General features: G+C 40.8%; 1 protein-coding gene across 1 annotated transcript in view; it reads left to right on the top strand.

Moving 5' to 3' along the window:
- chl1b (cell adhesion molecule L1-like b) overlaps positions 1-25,689 on the top strand; it is a 76,868-nt gene extending 51,179 nt beyond the window's left edge. Inside the window, 20 exon segments of the mRNA XM_030728593.1 lie at positions 622-753; positions 2,072-2,212; positions 3,116-3,227; positions 3,494-3,660; positions 3,746-3,911; positions 4,026-4,150; positions 4,482-4,583; positions 4,911-5,108; positions 5,328-5,398; positions 6,190-6,412; positions 8,007-8,122; positions 8,382-8,586; positions 8,718-8,840; positions 13,490-13,669; positions 14,953-14,982; positions 15,767-15,838; positions 18,166-18,327; positions 18,717-18,848; positions 19,738-19,810; positions 23,114-25,689. Coding sequence (XP_030584453.1) covers positions 622-753; positions 2,072-2,212; positions 3,116-3,227; positions 3,494-3,660; positions 3,746-3,911; positions 4,026-4,150; positions 4,482-4,583; positions 4,911-5,108; positions 5,328-5,398; positions 6,190-6,412; positions 8,007-8,122; positions 8,382-8,586; positions 8,718-8,840; positions 13,490-13,669; positions 14,953-14,982; positions 15,767-15,838; positions 18,166-18,327; positions 18,717-18,848; positions 19,738-19,810; positions 23,114-23,318 — 2,735 coding nt within the window. The 3' untranslated portion in view covers positions 23,319-25,689.
- The last annotated feature ends 610 nt before the right edge of the window (positions 25,690-26,299 follow it).

Below are 26,299 nucleotides of genomic sequence, written 5' to 3'. Positions count from 1 at the left end.
ATTATTATTAGAAATCTTTGTGAAGCTAACTGTAGTTCCTTCTCAGTTATAGTGAAACAAAATTATAAAATAACATAAAATGGCAAAAAAAAAAACCTACTTACAGTAACTGTACTTAAATGAAATATGAGCATGCATGCTTTACATGACTGAATGAGTGCAGTTACTTTAATATCTGCACAGCGCTGTTGATGCAAGCCATTGAATCATTTGATGAAAAATACCACTTTAAAACACCAGTTTTACGTGTTATGCTGTGCAGGTGTTATTTTTTTTGTCAGTGTCCCTTCTTTTGATTTGTTTTCTCTGTTATGCTTTGTGCCACGCTGAGCATGTTATCTCCTGTGTCTATGGATGTGTGTGTGAAAACACTGTTAGGAATAATTCCAAAGTAATGTATAATAGCATAATCCCTATATCATGCTGGCAGTGTCGGTGGTGAGACTGAAGGCAGCTGAAGAGCCTCTTGTGGTTCCATGTCTGTGTAATGGGTAGTAAATGTAGCATTCATTTGTACTGAATAATACATATTGCATAACTATTCCTGTGATTGTGGCCTCCTCTGTAAGTGCTTAGTGTCTTCTTTGTGCTGATAACATCATGCTGACTGTGTGTTCTCAGAGCCTCCAGAGTGGGTGTTTGAGCCAGAGAGTCAGCTCAGTATGATCGGCTCAGACGTGCACATCAAGTGCTCTGCCAGTGGGACTCCTCAGCCGACGACTACATGGAGGGTGAACGGCGTACCTCTGCGGGGTCAGTCCCACAGCAGTCTCACTTAAACCTCACTTCATATCGTTGCACTGCGAGCTACTTGTGATTGCTACACGTTTTGAACCTCACAGAAAAGGCTAAAGGTTGATGCTGTTTTGTTCTGTACAACTTATTAGAAGATGAGGAGGAAGTATCCAGAAGTGGGTAGGACGGCACTCAAAGGATGATGAATGTGAAGATACCTTCGGTTGAGACACACCCATGGACACTAAGAAAAGGCAAACAGGCCTGTGTCTGTTTGCATGTTAAAGCTAATGTGCATATTATTAAATAATTACTAAAGGCATGATCTTCAAAAGGTCATCACACAGACCAGGTTGTCTGTATTTAGGTTAGGCTGTAAGAGGTCCTGAGGGGGAGAATCTTATTATGTTTTTCCCGTACTGACCAATAATTGAAAATGACCAGAAAATATTTATGATTAAATATTTACATTTAAAAAGGTAATAAAAACTACAGTAATAAAAAAAATGTTGTGGGTTTTAAACACATCCATGCTTTGAATTTTAATTACAAATTTCAGTGATTGCTTAAAAGAGACATATTATAGTGCATTAATATATTTATTATACTTGGGCTCTACTAAGTAGGGTTGGGTGATTCACAACAGACCCTGAGTTCATCCTCTGTCTGAAACAAGTTGTTTTGGCTTTCTCAACACCTTTCTGTTGTGCCACACTCCATGTGCCTAAACAGGTCCATGCCCCATACCCTGAAATTTTTATCAATCATTAAAAACAACAAAAAGGTTGAATTTTAATAAAATAAGCGTGATAGCATCAGGAAACTCTTTTTTTGTTTACTTTCCCTTCAAAAATCGTATTAATTCAACTTAATTTCATATTTTTCTTCATCTGCTATGGTTCTCTAACCCACTAGTGGGGCACACCTCAGAGTTTGAGAACCACTGTTTAAGTCAGCTTTTTTTCTGATAGGTTGCTCCTCACAAACAAGCCAAATGAGATTACCATATTAGGAATGTCTTCTCTCACTGACATCGTGCTGAGACGAGAGTATGAAAAACTGCCTGAACCTGAGAGTTTAGAGACACCTGAAAGCTGAGCTTTTTGACCCATGGTGACTGTTTATGTTACTGGACAGCAGCGTGTTCTTCGTAGCTTTTCTGGATAAAACAGAGGTCATGTTGACTTGCTTCATCACATTCTGGTACTATGGCCTGGTCCTACTTCAACTTCAGCTGATATCTCTTTAACACATAGATGTTTTGGACAAACAATTATAGTGTTTGTTTCTTCACATTCTCTTTGTGTTCACTGAGTGTATTTTTGCGTTGTTCCAGAGACCCAGTCAGCAAACAGGAGGGCCATTGGTGACACTGTAGTTATACATAACGCCCAAGCTTCTGACAGTGCTGTCTATCAGTGTGAGGCCTCAAACAGACATGGAACCATTCTGTCCAACGCAAACATCATGATTATGAGTAAGTATGTTGATGTGCCACAGTCTTCTTAATTTCTGCTTCACCATCTGAAGTATATGAAAATACTATCCATACAAAGTATTTGTTTCACAGTGTATTTGAATAAGACTTTCCTGCGAGTCATAGAGACTCTAACTGAGGTATGACGCTTGAGAGCTGGCACTGATGCTGGCATGTGCCCATAAAACAGTGAGGAGCCCAGGGAAGGAGAGCTGTCTACATGCTGTATTCCTTCATTCAGGCTAGGCGTTCTCCCTGTGGAGCAACAAGCCCCGTTCCCTACCATTTATATGCTAACAAGTCCCTTCTCAATTCCATACCAATTCCAGTGCCACAAGACAAACATGTGCTGCTTTACAAGTGCAGATTAAAAAAAAAAAAAAAAACTCAAAGAGAGAATGTTGCTTTCTGTCGCTCTGTGCTAATGTGGGGAGTTGCTTCCCAGTGACACAGGAGTTAATAAAGCTGGACAGTCTCTGAATGCTGAGTCCCAGTTGCTGCCTTTGTAAACAATTAGTAGAGACAGACCATTTTAATGGGAGGCTTTGGCTACAACTGATAAGGAGCACACACTCAGCTAACTCATTATTCCATTGTTTTCGTCTTTGATTTTACTCTCACATTTGCACATTTCTGACAGGCTGACAGCTCAATCGTTTCTTTTGTTTTTTTTTATTTTTAAAAACACAACAAGCCCATAATTAATGCACAGGTAACATTGTTGTCTCCTCATTTAACCCACAGTTATCTGCCTTTTTCCATTCCGGTTTTATCAGCTTCTAAAACCTAATCTAGCTGGGTTTTTTTTTTGGAAGTTATTTCCTCCACTGTGAAATAAGCACATTCTGCTTTTCTAAAAGCCTTAGACTGATGATAAGATTCTCCTGCTGGTTTTTTTTGCAGATCTGCAGCCCATGATTTTAACGAGTGATGGGGAGGAATACTCCACTGTGGAGAGTAAAGGAGTGACGATGCACTGCAAGGTCTTCAGCTCTCCTCCTTCTACAATCACTTGGTAAGTGTACACTTTCTTTCACCAGCAGAGAGCAGTAGATCTCAACCGGTTGGTGCGTGCCGTCCCTCCATATACAGCCTGTTTGTGTATCATGACCTGCTGTTTCTTCAGAACAAGCCCTGTCACGCAACTCTCTTGTGTTCTTATTACTTCAGTGCTGCCACATTGTTGTAGTGTAGGCTGCCTGCATTTATATTTATTTTTCTCCCCAGTGACAACTTAACTTTAGTGTTTAATAGGTGTTTTTTTTCCTGCATGTTCTCCAGGAGCAAAGACGACTCCCCTGAATCTGTGCACGGACCCAGGTTTACCGTTCATGAAAATGGGTCACTGGAGATCTACAATGTAGGCAAGGACGACACAGGACAGTACACGTGTTTGGCCAAAAACACAGAGGGATCATCTGCTATTGATGCCATACTTAATGTAAAAGGTAAACAGCTTTACCTGCTTTAAAGAACTGCATTCAGTTGTGCACAGTCCTTGAAATGTAACTAACTTGGTCCTTCCCGTGGAAGATCCCACTCGAATAGTGGTGGCCCCGGAGGACCAGCAGATCCTAATAGGTACCGCGGCCCAGCTCTCATGCCTGGTAGAGTACGACAAGTCCTTCAGCGATGACTTTGAGCTCCTGTGGGAAAAAGATGATATGGAGATAGCCCTCAACTACACTGAGAATTCAAGGTAAAATTTTATTTATTTAATTATTTACCGAAACAGCACTGCAGACTTAATCCCAGCTGAAAAGTCGTTTTACTTACGTAAATCAATGCCTCGTCTCAACGTTTGTGCCGACAGATACTTTGTCGAGAACGGCGTTTTTCACATTATCAATGTGAGCCACAGTGACCAGGGTGTGTACACGTGTGTGGCAAAAACTCCAGTGGACCGAGACGTGGCCTCAACCCTGCTCATGGTGTTAGGTAAGCTTACATGTGAGCGCTGTTTCTGCTTCAGGGGTCAAAGGATCACAGCACCCTGATGCTACATTAATGCGCAACAAATTCAGGAAAGCCACAAAATGTCAGGAAGCCAAAAGCAGAGCATGAAGGTGCAGACTGTGGCTTTATTAGTGCAGCTTCTTTGGACATATTGTTGACATGTTAAAGTCTAAAGACACAGCGACAGGCAGCACAGCGATGCAGCTCATTCCACATCCTCTGACTCCCGGGATGATTTGATTGAACATTTGCTCCCTCGACCTTTGTGTGTCTGTGATTTTCCAAAAAGCCGTGCTGTTGTGATGATTTTCAGATGTCCCTGATGCGCCAGAGAACTTGGTCCTGTCTGACCACAAGAGCAGAAGTGTGAAGCTGAAATGGGTCCCCGGGGACGATCACAACAGCTCAACCACAGGTAAAAAAGGAGCATCCGTGTGTGCAGGTGTCAGGACAGACTGCACATAGTGAATCGGAGCATCTTGCAGTGAATGGTATTAACATGACATGCACATTCCTGAGCATCATCCTGCATGTAAATAGATTTGTTTGATACCATCTTGTACAATATGAATCCATTATTGGTTCATCCAAGCATGAATTATGATTAGTCTCCCTGAGGAACGTACAAGCCCAGAGCAGGGTTTGAGGACTTTTCTGCACAGCTGGTGGTTAGATAAGTAATCCTTTGGCAGGATTCATAGCGGTGAGGGAGCGCTCTGATTGTCTGTATTCCTGTCAACAGAGTTTATTATTGAGTATGAGGAAAGCCAGTGGGAGCCAGGCAACTGGAAGGAGCTGCTCCAAGTACCTGGGAACCACAACTCGGCCGTGCTCAAACTCCACGGCAATGTCGACTATCGCTTCCGAGTGTCTGCCGTGAACGCTGTGGGGACCGGCCGTCCTAGCGAGCCCACAGAGAGATACAAAACTCCTCCGGCAGGTCTGACTTTTCTCATTTCATTTCTCAGCATACCTTTTGTTAGGGTCTTCCAGCCCACTTGAGCTGCCGACGCTGCTGCTCTGTGAACTTTAAAACTTTAAAACGTGCTACATAATTGACTCCATTCTTGTTGAAACTCTGCTTTCTCGTGTCCCTCTTTCACTGGAGATTTCTTCCACCAACAATGCCAACAAAATCTATATTCCTTCTCTTCTACAGCCCCTGACAAGAGCCCTGAAAATATCAAAATCGAAGGTCATTTGCCGCATGAAATGGATATCAAATGGGAGGTAAGAAATAGAGTATGGCCTTTTTATTATCTACTTACTGCAACGTGGCCTACCTTTACATAGCACATTATTCCAATCCGTTATAGTTTTGAGCAGGCAAAGAACAGAGATGACGTTTTATCAATGTTTCATAGGCTATTACCAATAGGAATTAAAGAAACAGAAATTGCCCATTTTTGATATTTCACTCTGAAGTTCAGATCTTTAAAGAAGCCATTTTCTAGAATCTCCATGAATGAGTTCCTCAGTGAAGGCTGCTCCTTCTCTTTGATTAGAAAGAGAAAGGAAGGCTGTGAAGATGAACATTTTCTTTTTAACGCTCACAGTCATATATTGGCCTTTATTGTAGAAAGATGAATCTCTTCTTCACTTATTATCCGGTTGCCCTGTCATGGTAATGTAGCCCCTGAATCCCGGATTCATGAGCTCTCCTACTGTTAATGATTTGCTTTTGTGGATAATGGTATCTCATTCTGTTTCTCATGGTCTGACTTCTGTGAGGAGATGAATCTTTTCATCTATAAAGTTTTAGCAAGCACTATATCAAAGAAAAGCCTTGCTGCTAGACCAGGTCAATTGTTCCATTGTTTTATTAGATGGTGGATAAAACACTCTTCCGAGCACAGTTCACTGGACGAGCTTGTCATTTTTTCCCTATGGAAGGAGTGACTTTAAGTGGTGAAATACAACAAATATCTTACGCAACTGTGAAAGTCTCAGTGAAACCCATTCCCACCACTATTCTTCCTTTTCACTTTTGCTTTCCTTTTTTTTTTCCTACCATTATACAGCCCCTGTTACCCATAGAGCATAATGGTCCTGGCTTGGAGTATAAGGTGAGTTACAGACGGCAGGATGTGGAAGAGGACTGGAAGGAGCACACAGTGAAGAGACACTCTTTCGTGGTGAAGAACACCCCCACTTTTGTTCCCTACGAAATAAAGATCCAAGCCAAGAATCATCAAGGCTGGGGGCCTGAGCCCAAGATAGTGACTGGCTATTCAGGAGAAGACTGTGAGTACTGAGCTGACATAAGTTGGTTTAAAGCTGCACAGCTGCATGTTTTTGTATTCACAATAAATAAAATGAGTATACATTATGGGAAAGGGGGAGAGAGTTGCAAAACTAACAGATATTACCCAGATCTGCAGTTGGTCTCCTCTCTGTGGAGCATTTTAGTTTTTCAATCATATTGCTGTAAAAGGCCTGATAAAGCTACTGTAAACCGCCTACAAAACACTAAATGAATGAGTAAATATCCAAAGCACCGAGCAGCTAAAAAAACCTTTTAAAATTAAGAATTTTAAAATTAAGAATTGGGAAAAATAAGCTATCTTTAGCTGAAGCTTGTTCCATAGTTATTCTACATTCAATTAATCAATAATTTCAGTTCAGCTCAGTTTTATTTATACAGCACCAAATCACAACAATAGTTGCCTCAGGGTGCTTTATATTGTAAGGTAAAGAACCTACAATATAAAAGAGAAAACCCCAACAATCAGACGATGTTTATGAGCAAGTGACAGGGAAAAACACATGCTGTGGAAGAGAGCCAGAGATGAATAATAACTAATGATAACATTCACAAACCTTATTTGTGTTTTATGTGTGTCATGTTAGCAAGACACATAAAAACATTTTATTTTTCTTTATGCTTGTGGCCGCAGTACCAGCTGTTTACCAAACATTTTTTTCTTTTGCTTGCTAGTGCTGCTAACCATATAAAGAAGTTTGGTACATTTCTAGAAGTTTCATATCCATTAGCATATTTATGATGATTATGCAACCATATAATCATATAAATAGCCAAGCCAAGCCAAGTTTATTTATAAAGCACTTTAAAAACAGTAACCACTGACCAAAGTGCTGTACATAAAACATATCAGGACAAGAGAAGATAAAATTGAAAAAGGTAATTAAAAAATAACTAAATAAATAAATGCATACATAAACAATAAAATACACAGTTTATCCTAAAATAAGATAAACTGTGTATAAGTAGAAGTTGGTAATGTTATACAGTCTGGTTCACTGTTTTCACTGGATAAAAGTGATCACACTGTCTAAAATAAATTTCAAACTTCCCACTAACCTCACGCTGTCATTTGGGATCTGCCAATGTGTAAATAAGCCAGTTAATTAAAATCCTTTCCACTTGTTTGTACTTCTAATATTTTCAGATACATTATTCCAGCAAAAGGTTTTGGACCAAGGTTTTGACTTAGACTTTGAGTTTCAAGGCTGTGGGGCTGTAGCAGCTCCAAAAAGAAAGCAGCCTATACCGTACCGTTCACTGTTTTTCTTTTGTTTAGCTTTCTTCTGGATTTGTCCTCAGGAGGTCACCTCAGGTCGTGGCACTTTCTCACTGTTGTGTCCTGAGTAAAATGTGATTTTTGGAAATGTAGCGCTTGTTCACAGTTTCGTGTGACTCTAGGTACAGTTCCCTCCTCATAGGTGTTGCAGTAGGTCAGTGATCCCTAAATGTAGCTAGCTGAGTAGTATTTCAGTATTTTCATCTTATTTTGGGTTTATTTTTGTCTCACTGCTCTGTTTTTCTTTGCTTCTTTTGCAGCTTATTGTAAATTCTAATGTGTGTTTGCCTTTGCAGTTCCCTCCGCTGCACCTGATGATGTAGCTGTGGAGGTGATGAACAGCTCCGCGGTCAAGGTTAGCTGGACACGAGTACACAAGGACAAGTTACATGGACATCTGGGAGGCTACAGGGTAATACCTCAAAACCAGACCTTTGCTTTTAGACACAGTTTAAAAGGAATGGCCCTGACCTTGCTCCAAACATTTGCTTCTCTCACCCCACTCTGTCTCCTTTACTTGTGTCCAGCTCAATGTTTTCTTGCTAGCAGCACCAGAAAAAAAAAAATCCCACTTACTCAGTCAGCATTCCCTCACACATGTATGATGTTCAAAGTTAGATGTCTTGTAGGCGCTGCTGAGGATGTCTCTGTGTGTCTCCTCCCTGGTGTAGATAAGCTGGTGGCGTCTGCGCAGTCTGGTGGACTCAAAGAAAAGTCACGGAGACAAACACACGCTGACATTCCCTGGGGATAGGAACCACGCCACGGTACCGGGTCTGACGCCCTTCTCCTAGTACAGCCTGATCGTCATGACCTTCAACGGGCGGGGCAACGGCCCAGGCAGTCATCCCGTCAACTTCAAAACCCCAGAGGGAGGTAAGATTGTGGAAAAACAGCATGGAGTGTATTGATTCGCAACTACTGAAGGGAAAATCTAATAATAGCCAAGTAAACTGGGTTGCAGAATTTGACTGCTTACTGTGTGTGTGTGTGTGTTGCCTTTACAGTCCCAGAGAAAAATCCTATTTTCAGGGTCACAGATATACAGAGGCACACTGTCTCTCTGGCCTGGGCCCCACCGTTGGAGCCTAATGGGATTCTCATCGGCTACCTGCTTAAGTACCAGCTCAGTACGTATCCCTATTCCTCATCCTTACACTTAATCAACACAGATATAATGGTGATGTTTCTGTAATGTCGTGATAAGATTATGTATTTTTCACCTTGTGTTTAATGGAGTTTACCTTTAGCTTGCACCCTCCATATATTTTAATCTGAAAACATCGACTGCATTTCAGCTTTACTGTTTCAAACCTTTTTCCTCTTCATAACTTTGCACTGCAGACAAGTATGTGCAGTACTTCAAGAGTGTCTTGGGAAAGAAAGAAAGTGGTGATTGTCTAACCCATGATCCTCTGCACAGAAAGAAAAATCACTGAGCTGCTCTAATAAAGCTGAGGTCAAAGTGTGTGTATAGGAGACATGTCAGGGTGATGTCTGCTGGCCTGCGTGTCATGGTCGTAGCTCAGCTAGTGCTGACCAAGGCCACTGAGTCACAGTCTGTTAAGGTCCGGTTTCACTGACCCCATCCTGTCTGCAGGAGACATCCTCAGCATAGCTCGCTGTCCCAAGGGACTTCATCCCTGAACACATCCCACGTTTGCACACACTTTGCTGTCCTTAAATAAAAGTCATAACGAAGCTAATGACTAACTTCCAACAACGTCTTAGTGCCGCATTTCCCGGCTAATTGAGTTTGATTTGGCGGCAGCACAAAAAAGGGCCGGGCGTCACGCAATATTTCAGGAGAGGACGTTTTCATTGTGCCACAGCAATAAAGCTGATGGACTCTTTGAAGTGTGACTCTTTTTTTTGAAGTCCCCTTGAAGGAAGTCATGTGCGAAATGTTGAGGATAATGCAGCCAGCTGTCAGTGTATCATCGGTGACACAAGTGGAATCTCAAGCTACAGTATAGCTGTTTGAAGACCATCTTCACAGCAGCCTTTAATAGCTTCACATTTCACTGGTTTCACAAGAAGCCTCATTGTAACACACTGTTTAACACAAGCCGGATCAACACCGGGTTTAAACACTTAAACGTTTTCTGGGTGAAACCTTTCGATCGTGATATCAGCTGACTTTATCAATAATTAGTGCACGGTCCGTTCAGAAGGAATGTAACACAATCTTCCGATGTCCCTTAAATGTGTCACGCATACGTAATAATAAAGTTACTGTTATGAAAAGAGGACAGCTTGAAGGATGCTCTCACTGAATGTTTGTGTGTGTGATTGTGTGGAGAACAGTGTGTATGTGTGTGTTCCCCTCCTACCCTACACAAAGATTGGGCAGCTGTCGCTCTAGGGGAAACACAACTTTTGTTAGAGTTGTCAAAATATGAAAACCGCACATCCAAACAACCTCAAACTCTGCACTGCACTTACTTGGATCCACAGCGGTACCACTGGCAAATTTGAAATGGAAAAGATAAACTGTTGTTGAGGCAGTGGAAGGACAGGCAGGTGGACATCGAGAGATTTGTGACATTATTAATAAGATCTATTTGTGGGGGGAAGACACCAGGAGAGGTGGATATCATAAACATTTTTCCTCTACCTGCACTCAGATACCAATAAGTTTTATTTTTATAAGATTTCTTTTCTGAATCACTTAATTCATTTTTGAATGTAAAGGCTGAGTAACGTCGCCCTCACAACTTGAGTGGGTGGCACGTAGTCACATTGCCTTAAAGAGCTGTTAACCCACTCTAAAGCCCGGGGCATCATATGCCAGTACAGGCTAAACAACCCGTCTGCCTGCCTCTCAGGGAGCTTGACAAGGCAAAGATAAGATTGTCATAAAAGTACCGACGAGGGCTCACACTCAACCTGTTTTGTCATTTTGAAATATTTGATCCTTTGTGTACAGAGCAGTTCACTGTTATACACTGAAAATGCACTCAAGGCTTCATAATCTATCCATTTTTTTTTGCAATTATATGAGATACACATATTTTTGAGTGCTTAAGACCGTTCTTGTACTGCACTGGATTGCTACATTGACACAAGTGGGAGTTAAAAATGACCTTGGCTATAATGCAGTCTGTTTTTCTCCCATTTGAGCTAAACTCACACTTGCCGTCAGGTCACATTTCAGTGTTGGAGAGTCTTGGTTTGCTTCACACCCCTCAAGGCCAACTGCATTTGGCCCGCTAGGATGAAGAATATTTGGAAATATTGTTGTTTGTCATTAGTGAAAGAGCCAAAGTCTGCAGCCTTAAGCCAGTTCACTCCATAAGATCATGTGCACCAGCTGACAGGCCCGAGTTTTGCTGTAAAAGTAAGAAAGTAATGCCTCCACAGGGTGGAAACATGATGCTCGTAGCTTCTTTCCTGCACCAGACTTGATTGCATAACATACTAAAAATTGAGTATTTTTGTCCCTAGAAATAAAACTGAGCAAAAAAAAAAAAAAACTCAGGATGTCTGATAACAGCGGGTGGCATCCAGGCAAATAAGAGAAGCAGACCAATACATTCTTGTCATTGTTTCTGTTGCCTCCTACCAGAGAGACGTGGCACCTCTTTCACAGCAAAGGTCACCTCAACACCTGCTGTGTTTGTTTTTGTCACAAAGAACATAAATGCCACCTCCCTACCTACTGGGCTGCTTTACGTAGTGAAAAATGAGATCCCATCACAATGTAGACACACATCAAAAACACAAATAAATTGTAGCTGTAAATTAGTGGAGCACAATTTGCTTGCTTTTTGGGGTTTTTTTTAATGCAGATGAATGCAGATAACATTTTATAGGGATAGGGATTAAAAGCAAAGGATGAGTTTCCTTTTTTCTAAAGCCCAAACAGGACCTGAAACAGTGCAAGCCAAAATGACAAGTGACATTTGCTTTTTTTTTTGGCAGAGCTGAAATGTCCTGTGATTGTCAGTTGGAAGTATTTTTAAAGGCCACTGGAGAGTTCCCCAAAAACAAGACACAGTCAAACATTTCACTGTGTTTCAAAATACTGGAGTCATTCAGTCAAAGAAAAAAAAAAACATGCACAAACATGCTTTGAGTACAAGGAAGAGCAGATTAGGGTAACAATGTTATGGTACATATGGTACAGTCATATAGAAATTTGAAAATGAGTATGTATCGATAAACTGTCATGACCAGAATTATTGTTGGTGCAGACGACATATTTTAGGATAAGCCAGAACGAAGGTTTAACCTCAACTTTAAAATAATTACTTGCTTCTTAAATAATAAAAAACGTAATCTGAAAATCTAGATGAGTTTTCACGTGTGGCCACGTCAGTAGATCAGAAAAAAATAAAGCAGTCAAACACACATGTTGTCACCCCGACACAAACCGTTTTGAGTATATACAGCGTGGATAAGTGCTTCCAGCAAAACTAATCGCTGACACCTTTTGGAGCCAAAAAATGTGGGAGTACAATACAAACACAAAGTATGTGGGCTGTGAAACAAAACACCTTTTCAAATGTAAATACAGGGTAAAAAATATGAGCTATGTTTCCTTTTTTGATCCTTTTTATTCTTATAGCACCAGGAAAAGGGATTGAAAATGTGTGAAACAAGTTTTCTTATTATGGTATATGTACTGGATATGAAGACACTACAAAGCCAAGTCAAAATCGTATCATAAGCTCATTATAGTGTATGATCTAAACTGTGCATGAATTGTATGTTAAAGGTGGATGTCGCTTTCCAGGTCTCAGAATTGAAGTGAGTGCAGAAATGCCTTAAAGCTGCAGCCCATCTAATGCCAACTCCTCTGGTTGCAAACATACAGTTTAAAAGATGGACATAGCTACCATGATGTCACCTAATGGTTTCTTTTCTGTTTTTTGAAGCCTCGAGTTGAGCGTTTCCACTGTCACTATTTTGGTCGCAAAAACCAAATGTGACAAAGAGACGTGGATCTGAGTGTGCAGATCTGCACCAGTGCAGTTCCACGTCACAGAAAAGACTTCATTTTTCATTCGATGTTTCCCAAAATGAGTGACTGAGCCTGTAAAATCAGCAGGAAAGTGTTTACAGAGGTCAAGCCAGAAAGCTGTTTTCCGATAAACCTCTATAGGACCAGAAGTCTTTTTATTACCACAGCTATCGCCATCTGGTGGCTTTCAGATAGAATGCAGGTTTAAGGCACTTGTGCATTAGTTTCATTTTTCCATGTTTTATACTGTGAGTGTGAAAGAGAGCCTGATGTTACAGAAGTCTATGGGAAAATTACCCAACTGCTCCCTCTGACCTATGACCTCAGTAAACACTTTCCTGATGAGTGTGTTGTCTCAGTTACTAGTTTGAAGTCTTACTGAGTACAGAATGATGTGTACTTTGTAAAGCATGGTCCCCATTACAGTGTAAAACCAGAGTAAAGCAGGGTATGCCTTAGGTCAGGTCTGCCATGTAACTGTAAAGTTGCTACCATAGGAGCGTGAAGTGTCCCTTGGTTTCTCATTGAGAGCATCCACTTGCTCATCAGTATCAAAACAGCAATTTGAGTCTGCAGCAGCACTTCACTGACCGGTGGGTGAAGTCACAGTGGCTCGGTCCAGATTTTATTTATTGTCTGCACTCTGAGTGAAGGCAAACCGTCCATTTGCACTGTACTTATGCAGTGTAAGTACAGCATTTCTCCCTTGTTGTTCCTTTACCTTCTGTTAGGTACTTTGTGTGACACAAAATATTTACATTTATTTATTTTGGGTTGTTTTTTTTTTTTTTTCTCTGCCATTTTTATTTCCAGTCAATGACACAGACGAAGTGGGACCACTGCAGACAATAGACATCAACAATCCTGATACCACCAAGTGGATCTTGCGTGACTTGGAGCCCTTGAGTAAATACAAGTTCTACCTGTGCTCCTGTACCACAGTGGGCTGTGGGCCCGACATCAGCGAGGAGTCCACCACCACCCTGGAAACAAGTGAGTGATTGAAGGTCTGGAAAGCCAGTTGGTCAGGCTTTGTGTGTCTAGATAAGCTCGTGGGCAAATGGCTGAAAGCGCATGTTGCTTTCTCAGGGGGAACAATGAGAGCACAGATGAGCTCTGAGGAGCACAATTTGCTCAGGTGAACCGAGGCTAAGCAAAGCAGGTTACAGAGTCATTTCACCATTTCAAAGTGGCATTGAACTAGTGCAATATGATAGAAGCCTGAGCAGCCAAGCTTTTCATATCTTCATGTAAGTAATTTTTGTGGATAAACAATTTCATATGGCTGCAGTGGAGGTTTTCATTTGTCACTGTCATGAGAGAGCAAATGCTTATTGATTGGACAGAGAGCGTGAGCTATGAAACAATCAGCTAAGAAAGAAAATTGCTTTGAGCAGGAAGGAAACTGAAGTTTTTATTACTGAATTGTGCAATCATGAAAGAGTTGCTGGGTAAGTCATCATAATTTGCAAGCTTGTAACATGTAATCTTTGCCTTTTAATTACATATCATTAGTTGAGGTCCACACACCATACTTCAGCTGGCTCAAATTCAAGTCAAGCTCCTGTGATTGCGGTCGGTGGGATGGGAAATGAAACAGGAAGCTGTATGTGAGTGTCACTAAATGCTCTGTAGTGATAATAAATAAGCAGGTGGCACTTTCAATACAAATGCAGGGAAAAAAACTGAATGTAGTATGGCACTCAGGCTGTGTTATGTAAAAACAGAACTCTCAACTTTGAAATGCAGCACAGGTGCTTAATATGCAAGCGATTACTTATTGTTTACTGTAAGAATCCTCACAATCACAGAAAGAAACTTAATTGGCTCTTAGGGGTTGTTTATTTGCATGCTAGAAAAAAAAAAAAAAGCCGGAAAAATGATTACAGGAAGAATGGCTCATTTTATATGTATTGAGTTGCAATTTTGTCAAGCTATTACATGTGTGCGGGGGAGAGGTTCAAGGTTTGCACATGAAAGCTATTTGTGGTAACACCTCCATCACTGTGTGTGTGTGTGTGTGTGTGTGTGTGTGTGTGTGTGTGTGTGTGTGTGTGTGTGCGTGTGTGTGTGTGTGTGTGAGGGTTTTTCTTAATGGTCCTCTGCTTGCTTTCACATATGCCACTAAAGTAGTGCATTGCTTTGAGATATAGCTTTGATCATGCAGTGTGTATTATAAATGTGTCTGTGAATGTGGACGTCTGCTTAGCCATGCAATGTTTGTCCCTTCTGTCTTTTTTTTCTGTCTTTTTGTTTTGTTTTGTTTTTTTCTTCAGCTTCCTCTCTGGCTCCCGCTGCTGGCCTCAGTATGTAGATCTGCTTATGCAGCAACTGTGGCATGTCATATATATATGCATACACTGAGCATCAAACTGCTCTGAAATACTGATAGAATAACATTTATGTTGGTATGACATGCTCAACAGTTCTTTTCAGTAGTGGTTGCATGCTTTAGAAGTAGAAGTAGGTACGTGTGCAGGTGCTGTAGGCCTGAATAAATCATCGGGACTTGACTGTCAAACATTTGGACACATTTTATTTGTCCTGTACAGAATTTAGCAGCCCCAAACACTCAGCCTCTCTGCACATAATTGACCTTGTCTGCTGTTTGCCCTTGCCATCAGCAGAGAGCACTCTGATGCCTCCTTTCATTAGAAAAACGTCAGCTTCTTCTTAGATAAAGTTTGCGGCTTCCTCTCTAATAACAATTGGTAATGAGTTACCTAATTATAAATTCATATTAATCTCGGCTCATTAGTGGCTGTAAACGAATATTGACTTTTATCCTAGCAACGGCAGACTCAGTGCAACAAGCTGGGGTAATAAATGATGCCTTAAGAGCCAAAGCAAGTAAGAGCATCAGACACGCCACACGCTCATCTCCATTTTTTGTTTTTGATTGCAGTCAAATTAAAAGGCACATCTCGAAAATGTAAAATATAGTTTTAAAACTCTAGACCATGTTTCACTGTAGATTATGTAGTCACTAATTTTAGTGTATCTGACAGTAGCACGCATGCTAACAGTAGACAATAGCACCTCGAGCCCTCATCCCAATTGATAACCACAAGGTCTGTCCTTTCTTTTCAGGCAAGTCAGCTTCCCCCTCACCACCAAGCACTCCAAAGTCCCCTGTGACCAAACCCACTCGTTCCACCATAGGTAGAGCTGCAGCACATTCTGACACAGCAAAGCATCAACAGCACAGCATGAACACGAGGCCAAGGCTAAGAAATAAATGCACAAGAATACAAAACCAAATACATTTTATTTGAATATTATGACGTGACAGCAGCTTAGATAAAAATACCTCTTCAGTTATTTATCTCAGCTAGTTTATGATGTAAAATGGCAGCCATATTGTACTGCAAGCTGGGGTTTAAATTCTCTGCGGCACCACCAGGAAATCTAGGATAGTAGATCTATATCCCGATCCCACAGTGTGGCAGTCACTCGGATAGGACAAATATGTCTAATTGTAAGTGATTGATTTGTTGGGCCCCTCTCAACCCTCTGCGTGGCAGTGTATTGACCCAGTAGTCACCTGACATTTCCATGTAATCTTCAACTGGGTAAACAGTAACACAGCTCTGGGACAAGAAGAGGTCCAGGGACAGAGAGAAAACAGCAAGGAGAAACATCCTCCTGAGCCATGCGGGGAAGTATGAGCTCATACTGGGAGGGTGATATTTACAGGACACCGAGATAAGTGGATAAGTACAAGCTGTTGAAAGCTCCTATATCAGAATATTTTCTGGCCTCTCCTTATAAAAAAAAAAAAAAAAAAGCTTCTTGACTTTGAAGGGGTGTCTTCCAGGGTATTCGCTCCCTGCTGGGTGAGCAGCTGCTTTCTGCAGCAGCTAATAGCAAGCTGAGGAACGTGGTGACAAAACACGGCGGTGAGCCTCTGGATATTTTTAACTCAGGTTGTCTATGTCAGTCGAAGTCATCACGCACTTGCAATGACTGGAATTGCCATAGCTGGTGACTAATCCATCAACATTAGTCAGAGAGTGTCGTTTGCAGTGGTGGGGATGGACAGCTTAGACACAGGTGTTCTTGTGAACTGAGTTATCACCTGAGCAAATAAAGCACCTGAGCTGGAAGCAAAGACAAAGATTTTCGTGTTTGCCGTGGTGAAATGAAGTGGATTGTGCTTTGTTGACTAGCTTAGACAGCTGCTGTCAAAGCACACGTTTCCCATACTGATGATGCCCAGCAATTACAAAATTACTAGATTTTTTTTTCCTCTTCCCCTGTTTGAGCATCAAAAGGATAAAACTAGCTTGATAGGTACGTCTGGAAGAGATGAAGCTAAAACACATAAAATTTCAATTTTCCACTTTAGTTTTATTTATGTAGCAGCAGTTCTTCTCAAGGCACTTATATCCTAAGATATTAAAGAAAGAACTCCAATAATTCAATGATCCAATATGAGCATGCGCTTGGCGACTGTGGGGAGGAAGAACTCCTATTTAACAGGAAGAGAACAGTGAAGACGGGATTATTCAAGCCAGTTATTCATTTGTAAACTAACTTTGTGTCCTTGACATTCATTAAATTACATTATGCATTGTTTTTTCACTTTTTATTTTTGTTTTTTAAATTTAATGTTAGAGCTGAAACTATTTTTCTACTTTTTGAGTTCAGATGAACACACACAATTCTGATAATTTGCACTTTACCTAGAAAAATGCTCAACGTTGTCTCGTTTCAGCTTCTTTCTTTCTTTCTTGCCTTTCTGTATTTCATCAAAGGAGAAAATGACCATGGGCCAAAGTTGCTCCTTTCAGGCAAAAATATTCGAATACCTGTCATGTAGAAAGAAAAAAAAATATGGAATATAGTACAACAATAATGAATTAAATGGAAAAAAATAATGGTGGCTTATAAATGTGTTGTACGCAGAACTTGATTTCATTCATGGAACCTTTACATCCATCATGTCTTCAGGTTTTAGTAGATTTCCATTCAGCTTTGCAGGCTCCACCTGTGCTTCCATTTCCATATCCACATTACTCTTGTCCTGTTGTGAGACTGACCCGACGTCCCCTTCTGTCAGATGTAATTGATGCCTCCTTACAATAGTGTTAGTAAGGAGCACGCTTGCCTCTTCCTTAGAAAGCGTTGAGCAGCATCCTTTATCCTGTAAACACACTCGAGTGCTAACACTTTGATCTGCTTTGTCCTCTGCTAACCCTTTTTTGCCATTTCTCTCCTTTCCCTCATCTTGTCAGTCCCGGCCCTGTTTAATGTTAGCTCTGCTGTTAGCGACAGCTCTGCAAATATCAGCTGGATATCTGGAGGAGAGCATGCTGAGTTTTATATCGCATATATGAACAACCGTGAGCTCGATCTCTTTTGGTTTCTCTATAGACTAGAATAAAGCACTCGTGTTCTGTCTGTTCAGTCTTTTCTACAGTAGATAAAGCTAGCTGTGTGTTTTCATGAGTACTGACATGTTGTCGATCATTCACTCGTCTGCACAGGTGAGGGTCACTGGAAGATATCAAAGGTCTTAAACAACTCTAAGACTTTCCACATCATTGATGGCCTTGAACCTGAGACCGAGTACACTGTGCGCCTTATTCCTAACAGCCGGGTTTATAATTCTAGTATATTTGAAGACATTATCACTACGGGGCCTACAGGTGAGGAGGAGGGGAAAAAGCTTAGACTATAACAAAAAAAAAAGCAGAAGCAGAACTAATTGACCTCCCATTAAAAAAAAAGAAAAAAGCAGGTGCAACCCGCGTGTCCTTGAGCGGTGACTCAAGCTGCAACGTGTGGTCCTTTACGGTGTCACAAGGATTTAATTTGGCTCACTAAGAGGAATTACATTTGTACAGCGTTCCTTGCTTGATTAATTAGACAAGCAGGATTAGCTGTTTAATATTAATATTGGAGTGTTTCCATCAGTGGAGCGCCCTGCCACCTTCTGCCTTTGCATCAGATAGGTTCTGTCGATGTAAACATTCAATCAAGTGTCCTGATGAAAAGGCCAAGGCGAGTCAAAGTCACCGGGTATTGTTCTCCTCAGGTCTGGCCAGCATCCACGGAGGGATATCTACCAAGGGCTGGTTTATCGGCCTGATGTGTGCCATCGCTCTCCTCACGCTCATTGTGTTGATCGCCTGCTTTGTCAACAGAAATAAAGGAGGGAAGTATTCTGGTAGGTCCCCACTTTACAAGCACACACGCTCATCACCTTGCTGGAATACTAATTGCTGCTCAGAGCATCATTATAGTTCCATTTTGTTGTTTGTTGACATGAAAAAATGATCAATCATCCCAGAAGCCATTACAGGAATATGTATGATGCTAGTTTCTTTTTTTTCCCCAGGCATTTTAATGCAAATTTATACATAAAATAGGCTGCTCTATTGAAAGGAAAATAAGCATTTGTACTGTATGACCAGCATTTGAATTTTGCATTATTTTTCCAGCAAACAATCTAAACAAAGTGCAGCCCACAGCGAGACAAAATGCAAATGCTGCACATGAGCAGGCTGCACGGTGAATAGTGACAGAAGCTCTGTAGTATCTCAGTGTTAGTCCTCCGACTGGGGACACAAGAGTCCTTATCAGCTTTATTATTCACGGCTAATGGCCTTCAGGTTTGTCGTCTGGCCAGCGATGGTTTCACTCGTCAGCAGAAATAAAGAGCGAGATGCAGCTCTGTCCTTTGTTTCCTCATTAAGTTCTCATTAGCCACAACCTTTTTTTTCATTTCCCTGAGCCATGTGCTTTTTTTTTCCCCACATACTAAGGAAAACATTTAAACCAAAGATTCGTTTTTCCCATAAAACTAAATGTATGATTAAAGAAAAATTAAATTAAATTAAAAAAATATATATATAAAAAGCTATTTAAAAAAAATTTTTTTTTATAAACTTTTCTAAAGCTTGCATTGATCTTTCATTCATTGAGTAAGTGCGGGGAATTAGGGACTGACACTCAAATTTATTCAGACAGTGTTAACAGTCGGGGGACGTAGTGATCTTCACTGGCAGTCATCTCTTGAGGAGATCGCTGATATCTTCTCTTTATTTTGTGAGCAGTAAAAGAAAAAGAAGACCTTCACCCAGATGTGGAGTCTCAGGGCATGAATGACGACACATTCTGTGAATACAGGTAAGCGTCACCCTCAGAGCGCTATTTCACCACCCGGCTGCAATTCAGGCGCAACAGCAAATGAATTGCTCCTCTGCTAGCGGTCTTTCCATCTTCTCTTCTCAGTAATTTTTATTATTTTTTTGCATTTCTCTTCTCACTAAAAAGACACCCCAGCATGCGTGAGGTTCCCATGGAGCCTCACACTTCTTCAGCTGAAGACATTTGATGGACTGACTAACTGGAAAGTATGCGATAAACAGCAGTAAGCTGTTTACACGTCAGTGTTGTCAGAGTAGTAGCATCCCTTCATAGGAAGTTGTGATCGTAGATACGGTGTTGTGTTGGTGTGTTGTGACAGATTGCATCATAAAGGGAGCCACAGCACCGTTCACAAGTTGCCATTTTCTGTCCGGATGGAGTTAAACGCGAGCTGCCCGGCACACAGCAGGACAGTAAAACCAATCAATGTAATTGAAAGCAGCTCATCTCCGGGGCAGTAATATCTGGGCACGTTTCATTAATCCTTTAGTGGTCCAATTCATAACAGTCTAACGCAGTATGAGTCCCAGTGTAATTCTCCAATCAGTGTGATCTGCACAGCACAACAAATGCTGATGTGACGAACTCTGAAGTGGCTCAGTGTGACAGCATTTAGACTTTGTCATGTTCACTTCAGGTGCGAGGTGGCCCGGCTTTTCGCAAAAGCTCCAGTGTTTTAAACCACCGACTGACTATGTTCGGTTGCAGCATAACAACAAACAGTATTTTTCAAGTATAACCGCTTAACTAGGCCAAAAAATATATTAAACTTTAAGAAACCACTCAGCATTTTGGGAAGTGTGCTAGTATGCCTTCTTGCAGGGACTCAGATGAAAAGATTGATACAACAATTTAAAAAAAAAAAACCTGCTTAGCACACAGTCTGGGGCAGGTACCGCTCAGCTGAATTAGGTGCTAGTTAACCTTCAAACTCAAGTGACTACAAGACTACAGGAAGGCACTGCTCTCAGGCAAAAAATAATGAGGTCAGTAACCACAATATATAATTTCAGACATGGGTCACTGGGTGTCTGTTAATAATGAAATATGAATTTATATAATTCTGAAAAGGGCTTCATCTCATACAGTGGTGCTGAGCAACAGTTTAAAAAGAAATGAGTACAAATGATAAAGAAAGTAACCAAACAAAACTATATACTGTATATTTAATTAAGAACAGGATACTGGAGTAAGTCAAATGACATGGATACAAACATTTGACCAAGAGTTACCAAAAAAATCATTTTTAGGGTGCACTATGAATTGTCCCAGGTGGTCAGAGCAGACACTGAAAGCAGCTCACTGGCTCGGTGCGTCAGTTTAGTGCAGCTGGCAGTGTGCACTGAGAATCTTACAAGTAAACAACAAGATGTCCGTCACATCTTTCTGATCACCCAACTTTTTCCTAGAAGATGCAATGATGAGGACTATAAATAATAAAGTTAAGAGTAAAAAAGAACACCCAAGGACTAAAGTGGAGGCGACGGCATGCCTATAAACAACGTCCTTCTAAAAGCAAATCATGGCAACGGCAGTTATGTGGACAGTTATTTTGAAGGTCCTAGCAAGGGGGAGAGAAAGAGAGAGCCATAACTTGATTTAAAAAAAAAAAGTCAAATCTGATTAAAAAAAAAACTGTTTCTGAAATGTTTCTAGGACTAGGGTGATAAAAGGTTAATATGCTTGCCACCAAACAGTTAAAACTGGCCTGTACCTGCAACAGCATGAGTTTCCTGGTTTGGCTGTTGATTGGCTCTGATGACAGGGGCGCTTTAGAACGCTCCCATTGATTTCTATTCAAGAGTCACTGAGTGCCAAGTCTGCTCTCTGCTATAAATCATATCACCATAATGTAGCACAGACAGAAAATGGTCCCAACTAAAGTTTCAAGTGTTCAGGTCTGCTAAGCTAAGATTCATTTAATCATATAGTCTAAAGGTTTTTTGTGAAAACCCTTTAGAATACAATCTATATTTATTGAGCCTATCTAATATTTATTTTCCGTTTATAACAGCTTTGTCACTCGGTCCTCTTAGCTAAGCCCTGGAAGGGCCCTCCAATCCTTGCTGCTTGGTTCAGGAGTTACTGCTGAATTTGTAAGCTTGCTCACTCACAAAGAAATGAACCGTCTTTCATTTTTATGGTAGTTTCATTTTAATGAAGAGACAGAACCAAACCAAAGATCAACCAAATATCCAGAAAAAACACATTACCTAAAAGTTCATTGAGTGAAATAAGCATTTGATCCACAAGTAAAACATGACTTTGTACTTGGTGGAGAAACCCTTTTTGCAAGCACAGCAGGAAGACGCTTCCTGCAGTTGGTCACCATCTCAGAAGGGACTTTAGTCCACTCCTCTTTACAGAAACTCTCTAAATCCTTTGGGTTTCCAAGCTTCAGCTCCCTCCACAGAGTTTCTACAGGATTGAGATTAGACTGGATTAGGCCACTGCATGAACCTTAATGTGCTTCTTCTTTAGCCACTCCCTTTTTGCCTTGGTGGTATGTTTTGGGTTATTGTCATGCTGGAACATGCATCCACGACCCATCTTTAGTGTCCTGGCTGAGGGAAGGAGGTTCTTGTTCAGGATTCTATGGTACATGGTCTCAATGTGGGGAAGCTGTCCTGTACCCTTAACAGAAAAACAGCCCCAAAGTATAATGTTTCTGGATTTTTTCTGTCTCTCTCCATTAAAATGCAACTGCCATAAAAATTAGAGGCTGTCAATTTTTTGTAAGTGAGCAAGCCCACGACTTCTGTAGGGAATCCAATAATTATTTCTGTCACCGTACTTCCATAATCTTGACAAGCATACCGTACCTCGATCTCCACTCTTGCTTTGGAATCAGGTTAAGTTTGAATTTATGAAAAGCTAGCCAGTCCACCGAGCTCCTGAATAACTGGTAGTTCGTGTCAAAAGTTCTAATGTCACCAGGATTCACATGGCAATATTACATAGTAAATCCTATGTAATGGTTTCACTTTTGTTTTTGCATTACAGGACCACAGCATGTGTGTAGCCTCACCAGCACCACTTTAATGTGCCCCTTAATATCTCATTTGTTTTCCAGTTGGCGCTTGGTCAAATGAGGCACGTATGCTCAAGTTTTAATTTTGTTTCAACATATGCATCGGTGTGATTATTTCCCATTGGTCAGCCAGAAATAAAGGATAATGTCAGTCACAGAGGCTCACTGCAGCCCCGTCCTCTCCAATAAGCTACAGAGTGAAGCCATGGGTGAAATGAGGTGCTTCTAAAGCCACTGTGCTTCTCTCGCAGTGACAACGACGAGAAGCCACTCAAGGGCAGCCAACACTCGCTGAGCAGGGAGATCAAAGCGGTGGAAAGCGGGGACAGCCTGGTGGACTACGGCGACGAGGACGCTCAGTTCAATGAAGACGGCTCCTTTATCGGTGAGTACGCCGGGCGAAAGGAGAAGAGGGCGTCTGCTGAGATCAAAGCCACCATTCAGACCCCGGCATGAGGAGAACAACGGCCATCCATCCTCCGCTGGACGCCGTTTCCACTAAAGCCGTTGGAACAAATAAAACAGGAAACAGACATTATTCATATTGAGCACAAGTTCTGTGTCAAACGTAATGTGTCATTGCCAACTGCACACTGCCATTCTCATTTTATAAAGCTCTGTTTTGTTAAGTTGCAAAAGAATGACCATTACTAAATACAGTGTATATATAGTGTATATTGTATGTGTGAAGTGTCTTTTTTTATGATTATTATTACTCAAAATTTTAGAGGGCTTTGTTTTTATTTCCTTTACTTCAGCTGCAGTACTCTTTGTACTCCCCTCTCCACTGTGCATTATTATAGGCAGCTTCACCTCTGGTGTCACCTTGCAGCAGGCCACAGATAAGTTGGGATATTAAGTTGATATTTTTCAATTGGAGCATATATTACTGACCTTTTATATTTGAAATGGATTCATTAAATATTATGTAAGATGTGTATAAAGGTTTGCTTATTAACTTATTTTTTTTTCCAGTGGTTTTATACCTGACAAAGTAATAAGAAAATTCACATATCATTGCATATCATAAAGACTGATTTTTGGGTCCTGAATCTCCTTGTGATGTTAGGCTATATAATTTAGCTGTGCCTTGTATATAAACATTTAGATCTGTTAGGTTTTCTATAACAGCCAAATGGTGCTTCAGCAGATTTTGGGGAAAAAAAGTTTGAAAAATGTAATCCATTACAGGCTGATATTATTAAATAAATATATAGACAACCCAGTCTTGATTAAATTTGATTTGACCACCAGTATATTGTTTTTTTTTTTTTGTTTTTTTTTTTTTACAAATCAATAAATAAGCAGATCAATACAACTTAATGTCTGTATTTTAAATATAAAACTAAGACTGGGGGAAGAGCTAGCCTTAGTTTAGCTAAGCTAACCAGCGAACTGGCTTCTAGCTTGAACATATTTAGTGTACAGACCAAACAGTAATAACCAGGAGCATGAAGCCAACATGGAAGTGTCAAAAACAGGTCCTCAGTTCCTTTAGTGGGGAAGTGAGGCTCGCTCCAAAAGAGAGTCAATCCCCATAGACTCCTATGTTAAAATCCGTGGCTAAACAGCCTTAAAAAAAAGCATGTTTACAGCCCGGTAAGAATAGTTTCCCTCTTCATAACTGTACAGTGGGTGAATTTTATATTTTCATAAGTTACATTTGGATACTGGCAAAGCTTAAAGTTGAGATGGCTGTTTCGACTGACAGGTGTTTGACACATGCGACTCTATCTGACACCTGTCTGCTAGGCCACCTATCACTGAACTCCATTTTAATGGAACTGGGGTTTAATTTAATGGAATCTGACAAGTGGTACATTCTGCTCTGTGGTACAGACCAAAGCCACTGAGTAAATAATGGCTGTGGTACAGACCAAGGATCGGGCATCTGTGTTTATGTACAGTTTATGAATGCAACTTTCTAACCAAACTTGCTGCTGTTAGCTGACAACTTAGCGCTGCACTCTCTATCCAAATTTGGTGATTTCTGGCTCCAAGTAATCAACATGACAACACTAAAACTGCAACCCTGAAGCATCTAAATGTTATGCTCAAAACCAATGGGCGATGGCCTTAACCGGGAAGTGTCTTGAGATTGCAATCTCAACTATCAAGTCAAGAAAGTGCAACATAATGCAAACAAAAGCTTAGGAATAGCAATAGGGTATATGGTACAGATATGAAGGATGTATTGATCTTTTCATTTACAGAGGGACAGTATGCATTTTTTTTCTCCAAAATATTTAACTATTTTAAATTGCTACTTTAGCAAATTAGTTCTAAAAATTTAAATATGTTTTTGGAGATGTCCTTTAAAAAATACCAACAAAAGCCAAGATATTTTGAGCTTTGTGGGACTCTAGCTCCGATAGCACAGATTCCTACATTTCCCACAATACAACTTTTCAGAAATGGAACATACTGTTTCCTAATTTTGTAGTCTCCAAATCCAAGTTGTGGTATCACTATGTCACCGTCAGGGTTATTTTCTCAGACATGACAAAGCAGAGGCTGAGTACCTGTAATGGATTACAAACGTCTTTTTTTTTTTTGTAATCAAATTACTTGATCTGGATTCATGATATTTGCCATCCACCTACACTGCTGATTCAGTGTGCTGTAGTGAAGTGTTAGATTGGTTTTGATTAAGCCTTATTTTCAGTATGCTGCCAGTCCAAAACAAAACCTGTTATATTGTTCAGCATTAACATTAGCAACATGATCCGGAAAACTGCAGTGTTTTGTAAAGGTTTTTCATTGCATTGCATGTTATAAATGTTAATTGGTGTTTTTCAATGTCATTAAATTGCTTTACTTTCCTACATCTGGTAATAGTATGACTGCCTGTCTGGTCACAGTCGTCACTGGCAGGAGATTATTAATGTTCGTGCTATCTGCAGTACTATTTGTAGGCCCCCGTGGACGAATTTGTGGCTGAATAAATCTCTGCCTTTACCTTCAGCCGGCAGTAAAATATGAGCAGAGAGAAAGCACCACCTTGTGAAACATCCTCATTCAATCTGAATAAAGTAGAAGATGTTTGACAAATTGTTCCCATTTGCAGCATGACTTTAACAAATGTCGCGCCAGGGTCAAGTCTCTGTCTGAGTTGAGCATCTTGTTAGATTACTTCGGCTGCAGGAGAGAATCACGAGAAATCAAAGTAGTGGGCTCAGCCAGGCACTGGATCAAGGAGCGGGAGCTGTAATCATGTCTGATGGTTGATAGCAGGGAGTGGAGAGTGTCAGTGTGAGGGCTCTCACTGCGTGGCTTGCATCTGCCTCAAACACTCTGTCATCACTCAGCCAGGTTTGCCTTAACTGCGGCGCTGAGAGGCTGCAGTTTTCGCACATGCGACCTTCAGGTGTTGGTAATGGACCCTCTGGTTGCCATTCTGGAGCTTCTCAACTTTGGAAACAATATGAACAGCTGGA

This window comes from Archocentrus centrarchus, chromosome 5 (genome assembly GCF_007364275.1).
Source record: "Archocentrus centrarchus isolate MPI-CPG fArcCen1 chromosome 5, fArcCen1, whole genome shotgun sequence".
In the NCBI taxonomy this organism is placed as follows: domain Eukaryota; kingdom Metazoa; phylum Chordata; class Actinopteri; order Cichliformes; family Cichlidae; genus Archocentrus; species Archocentrus centrarchus.
This window is presented reverse-complemented; position numbering and strand designations above follow the sequence as displayed.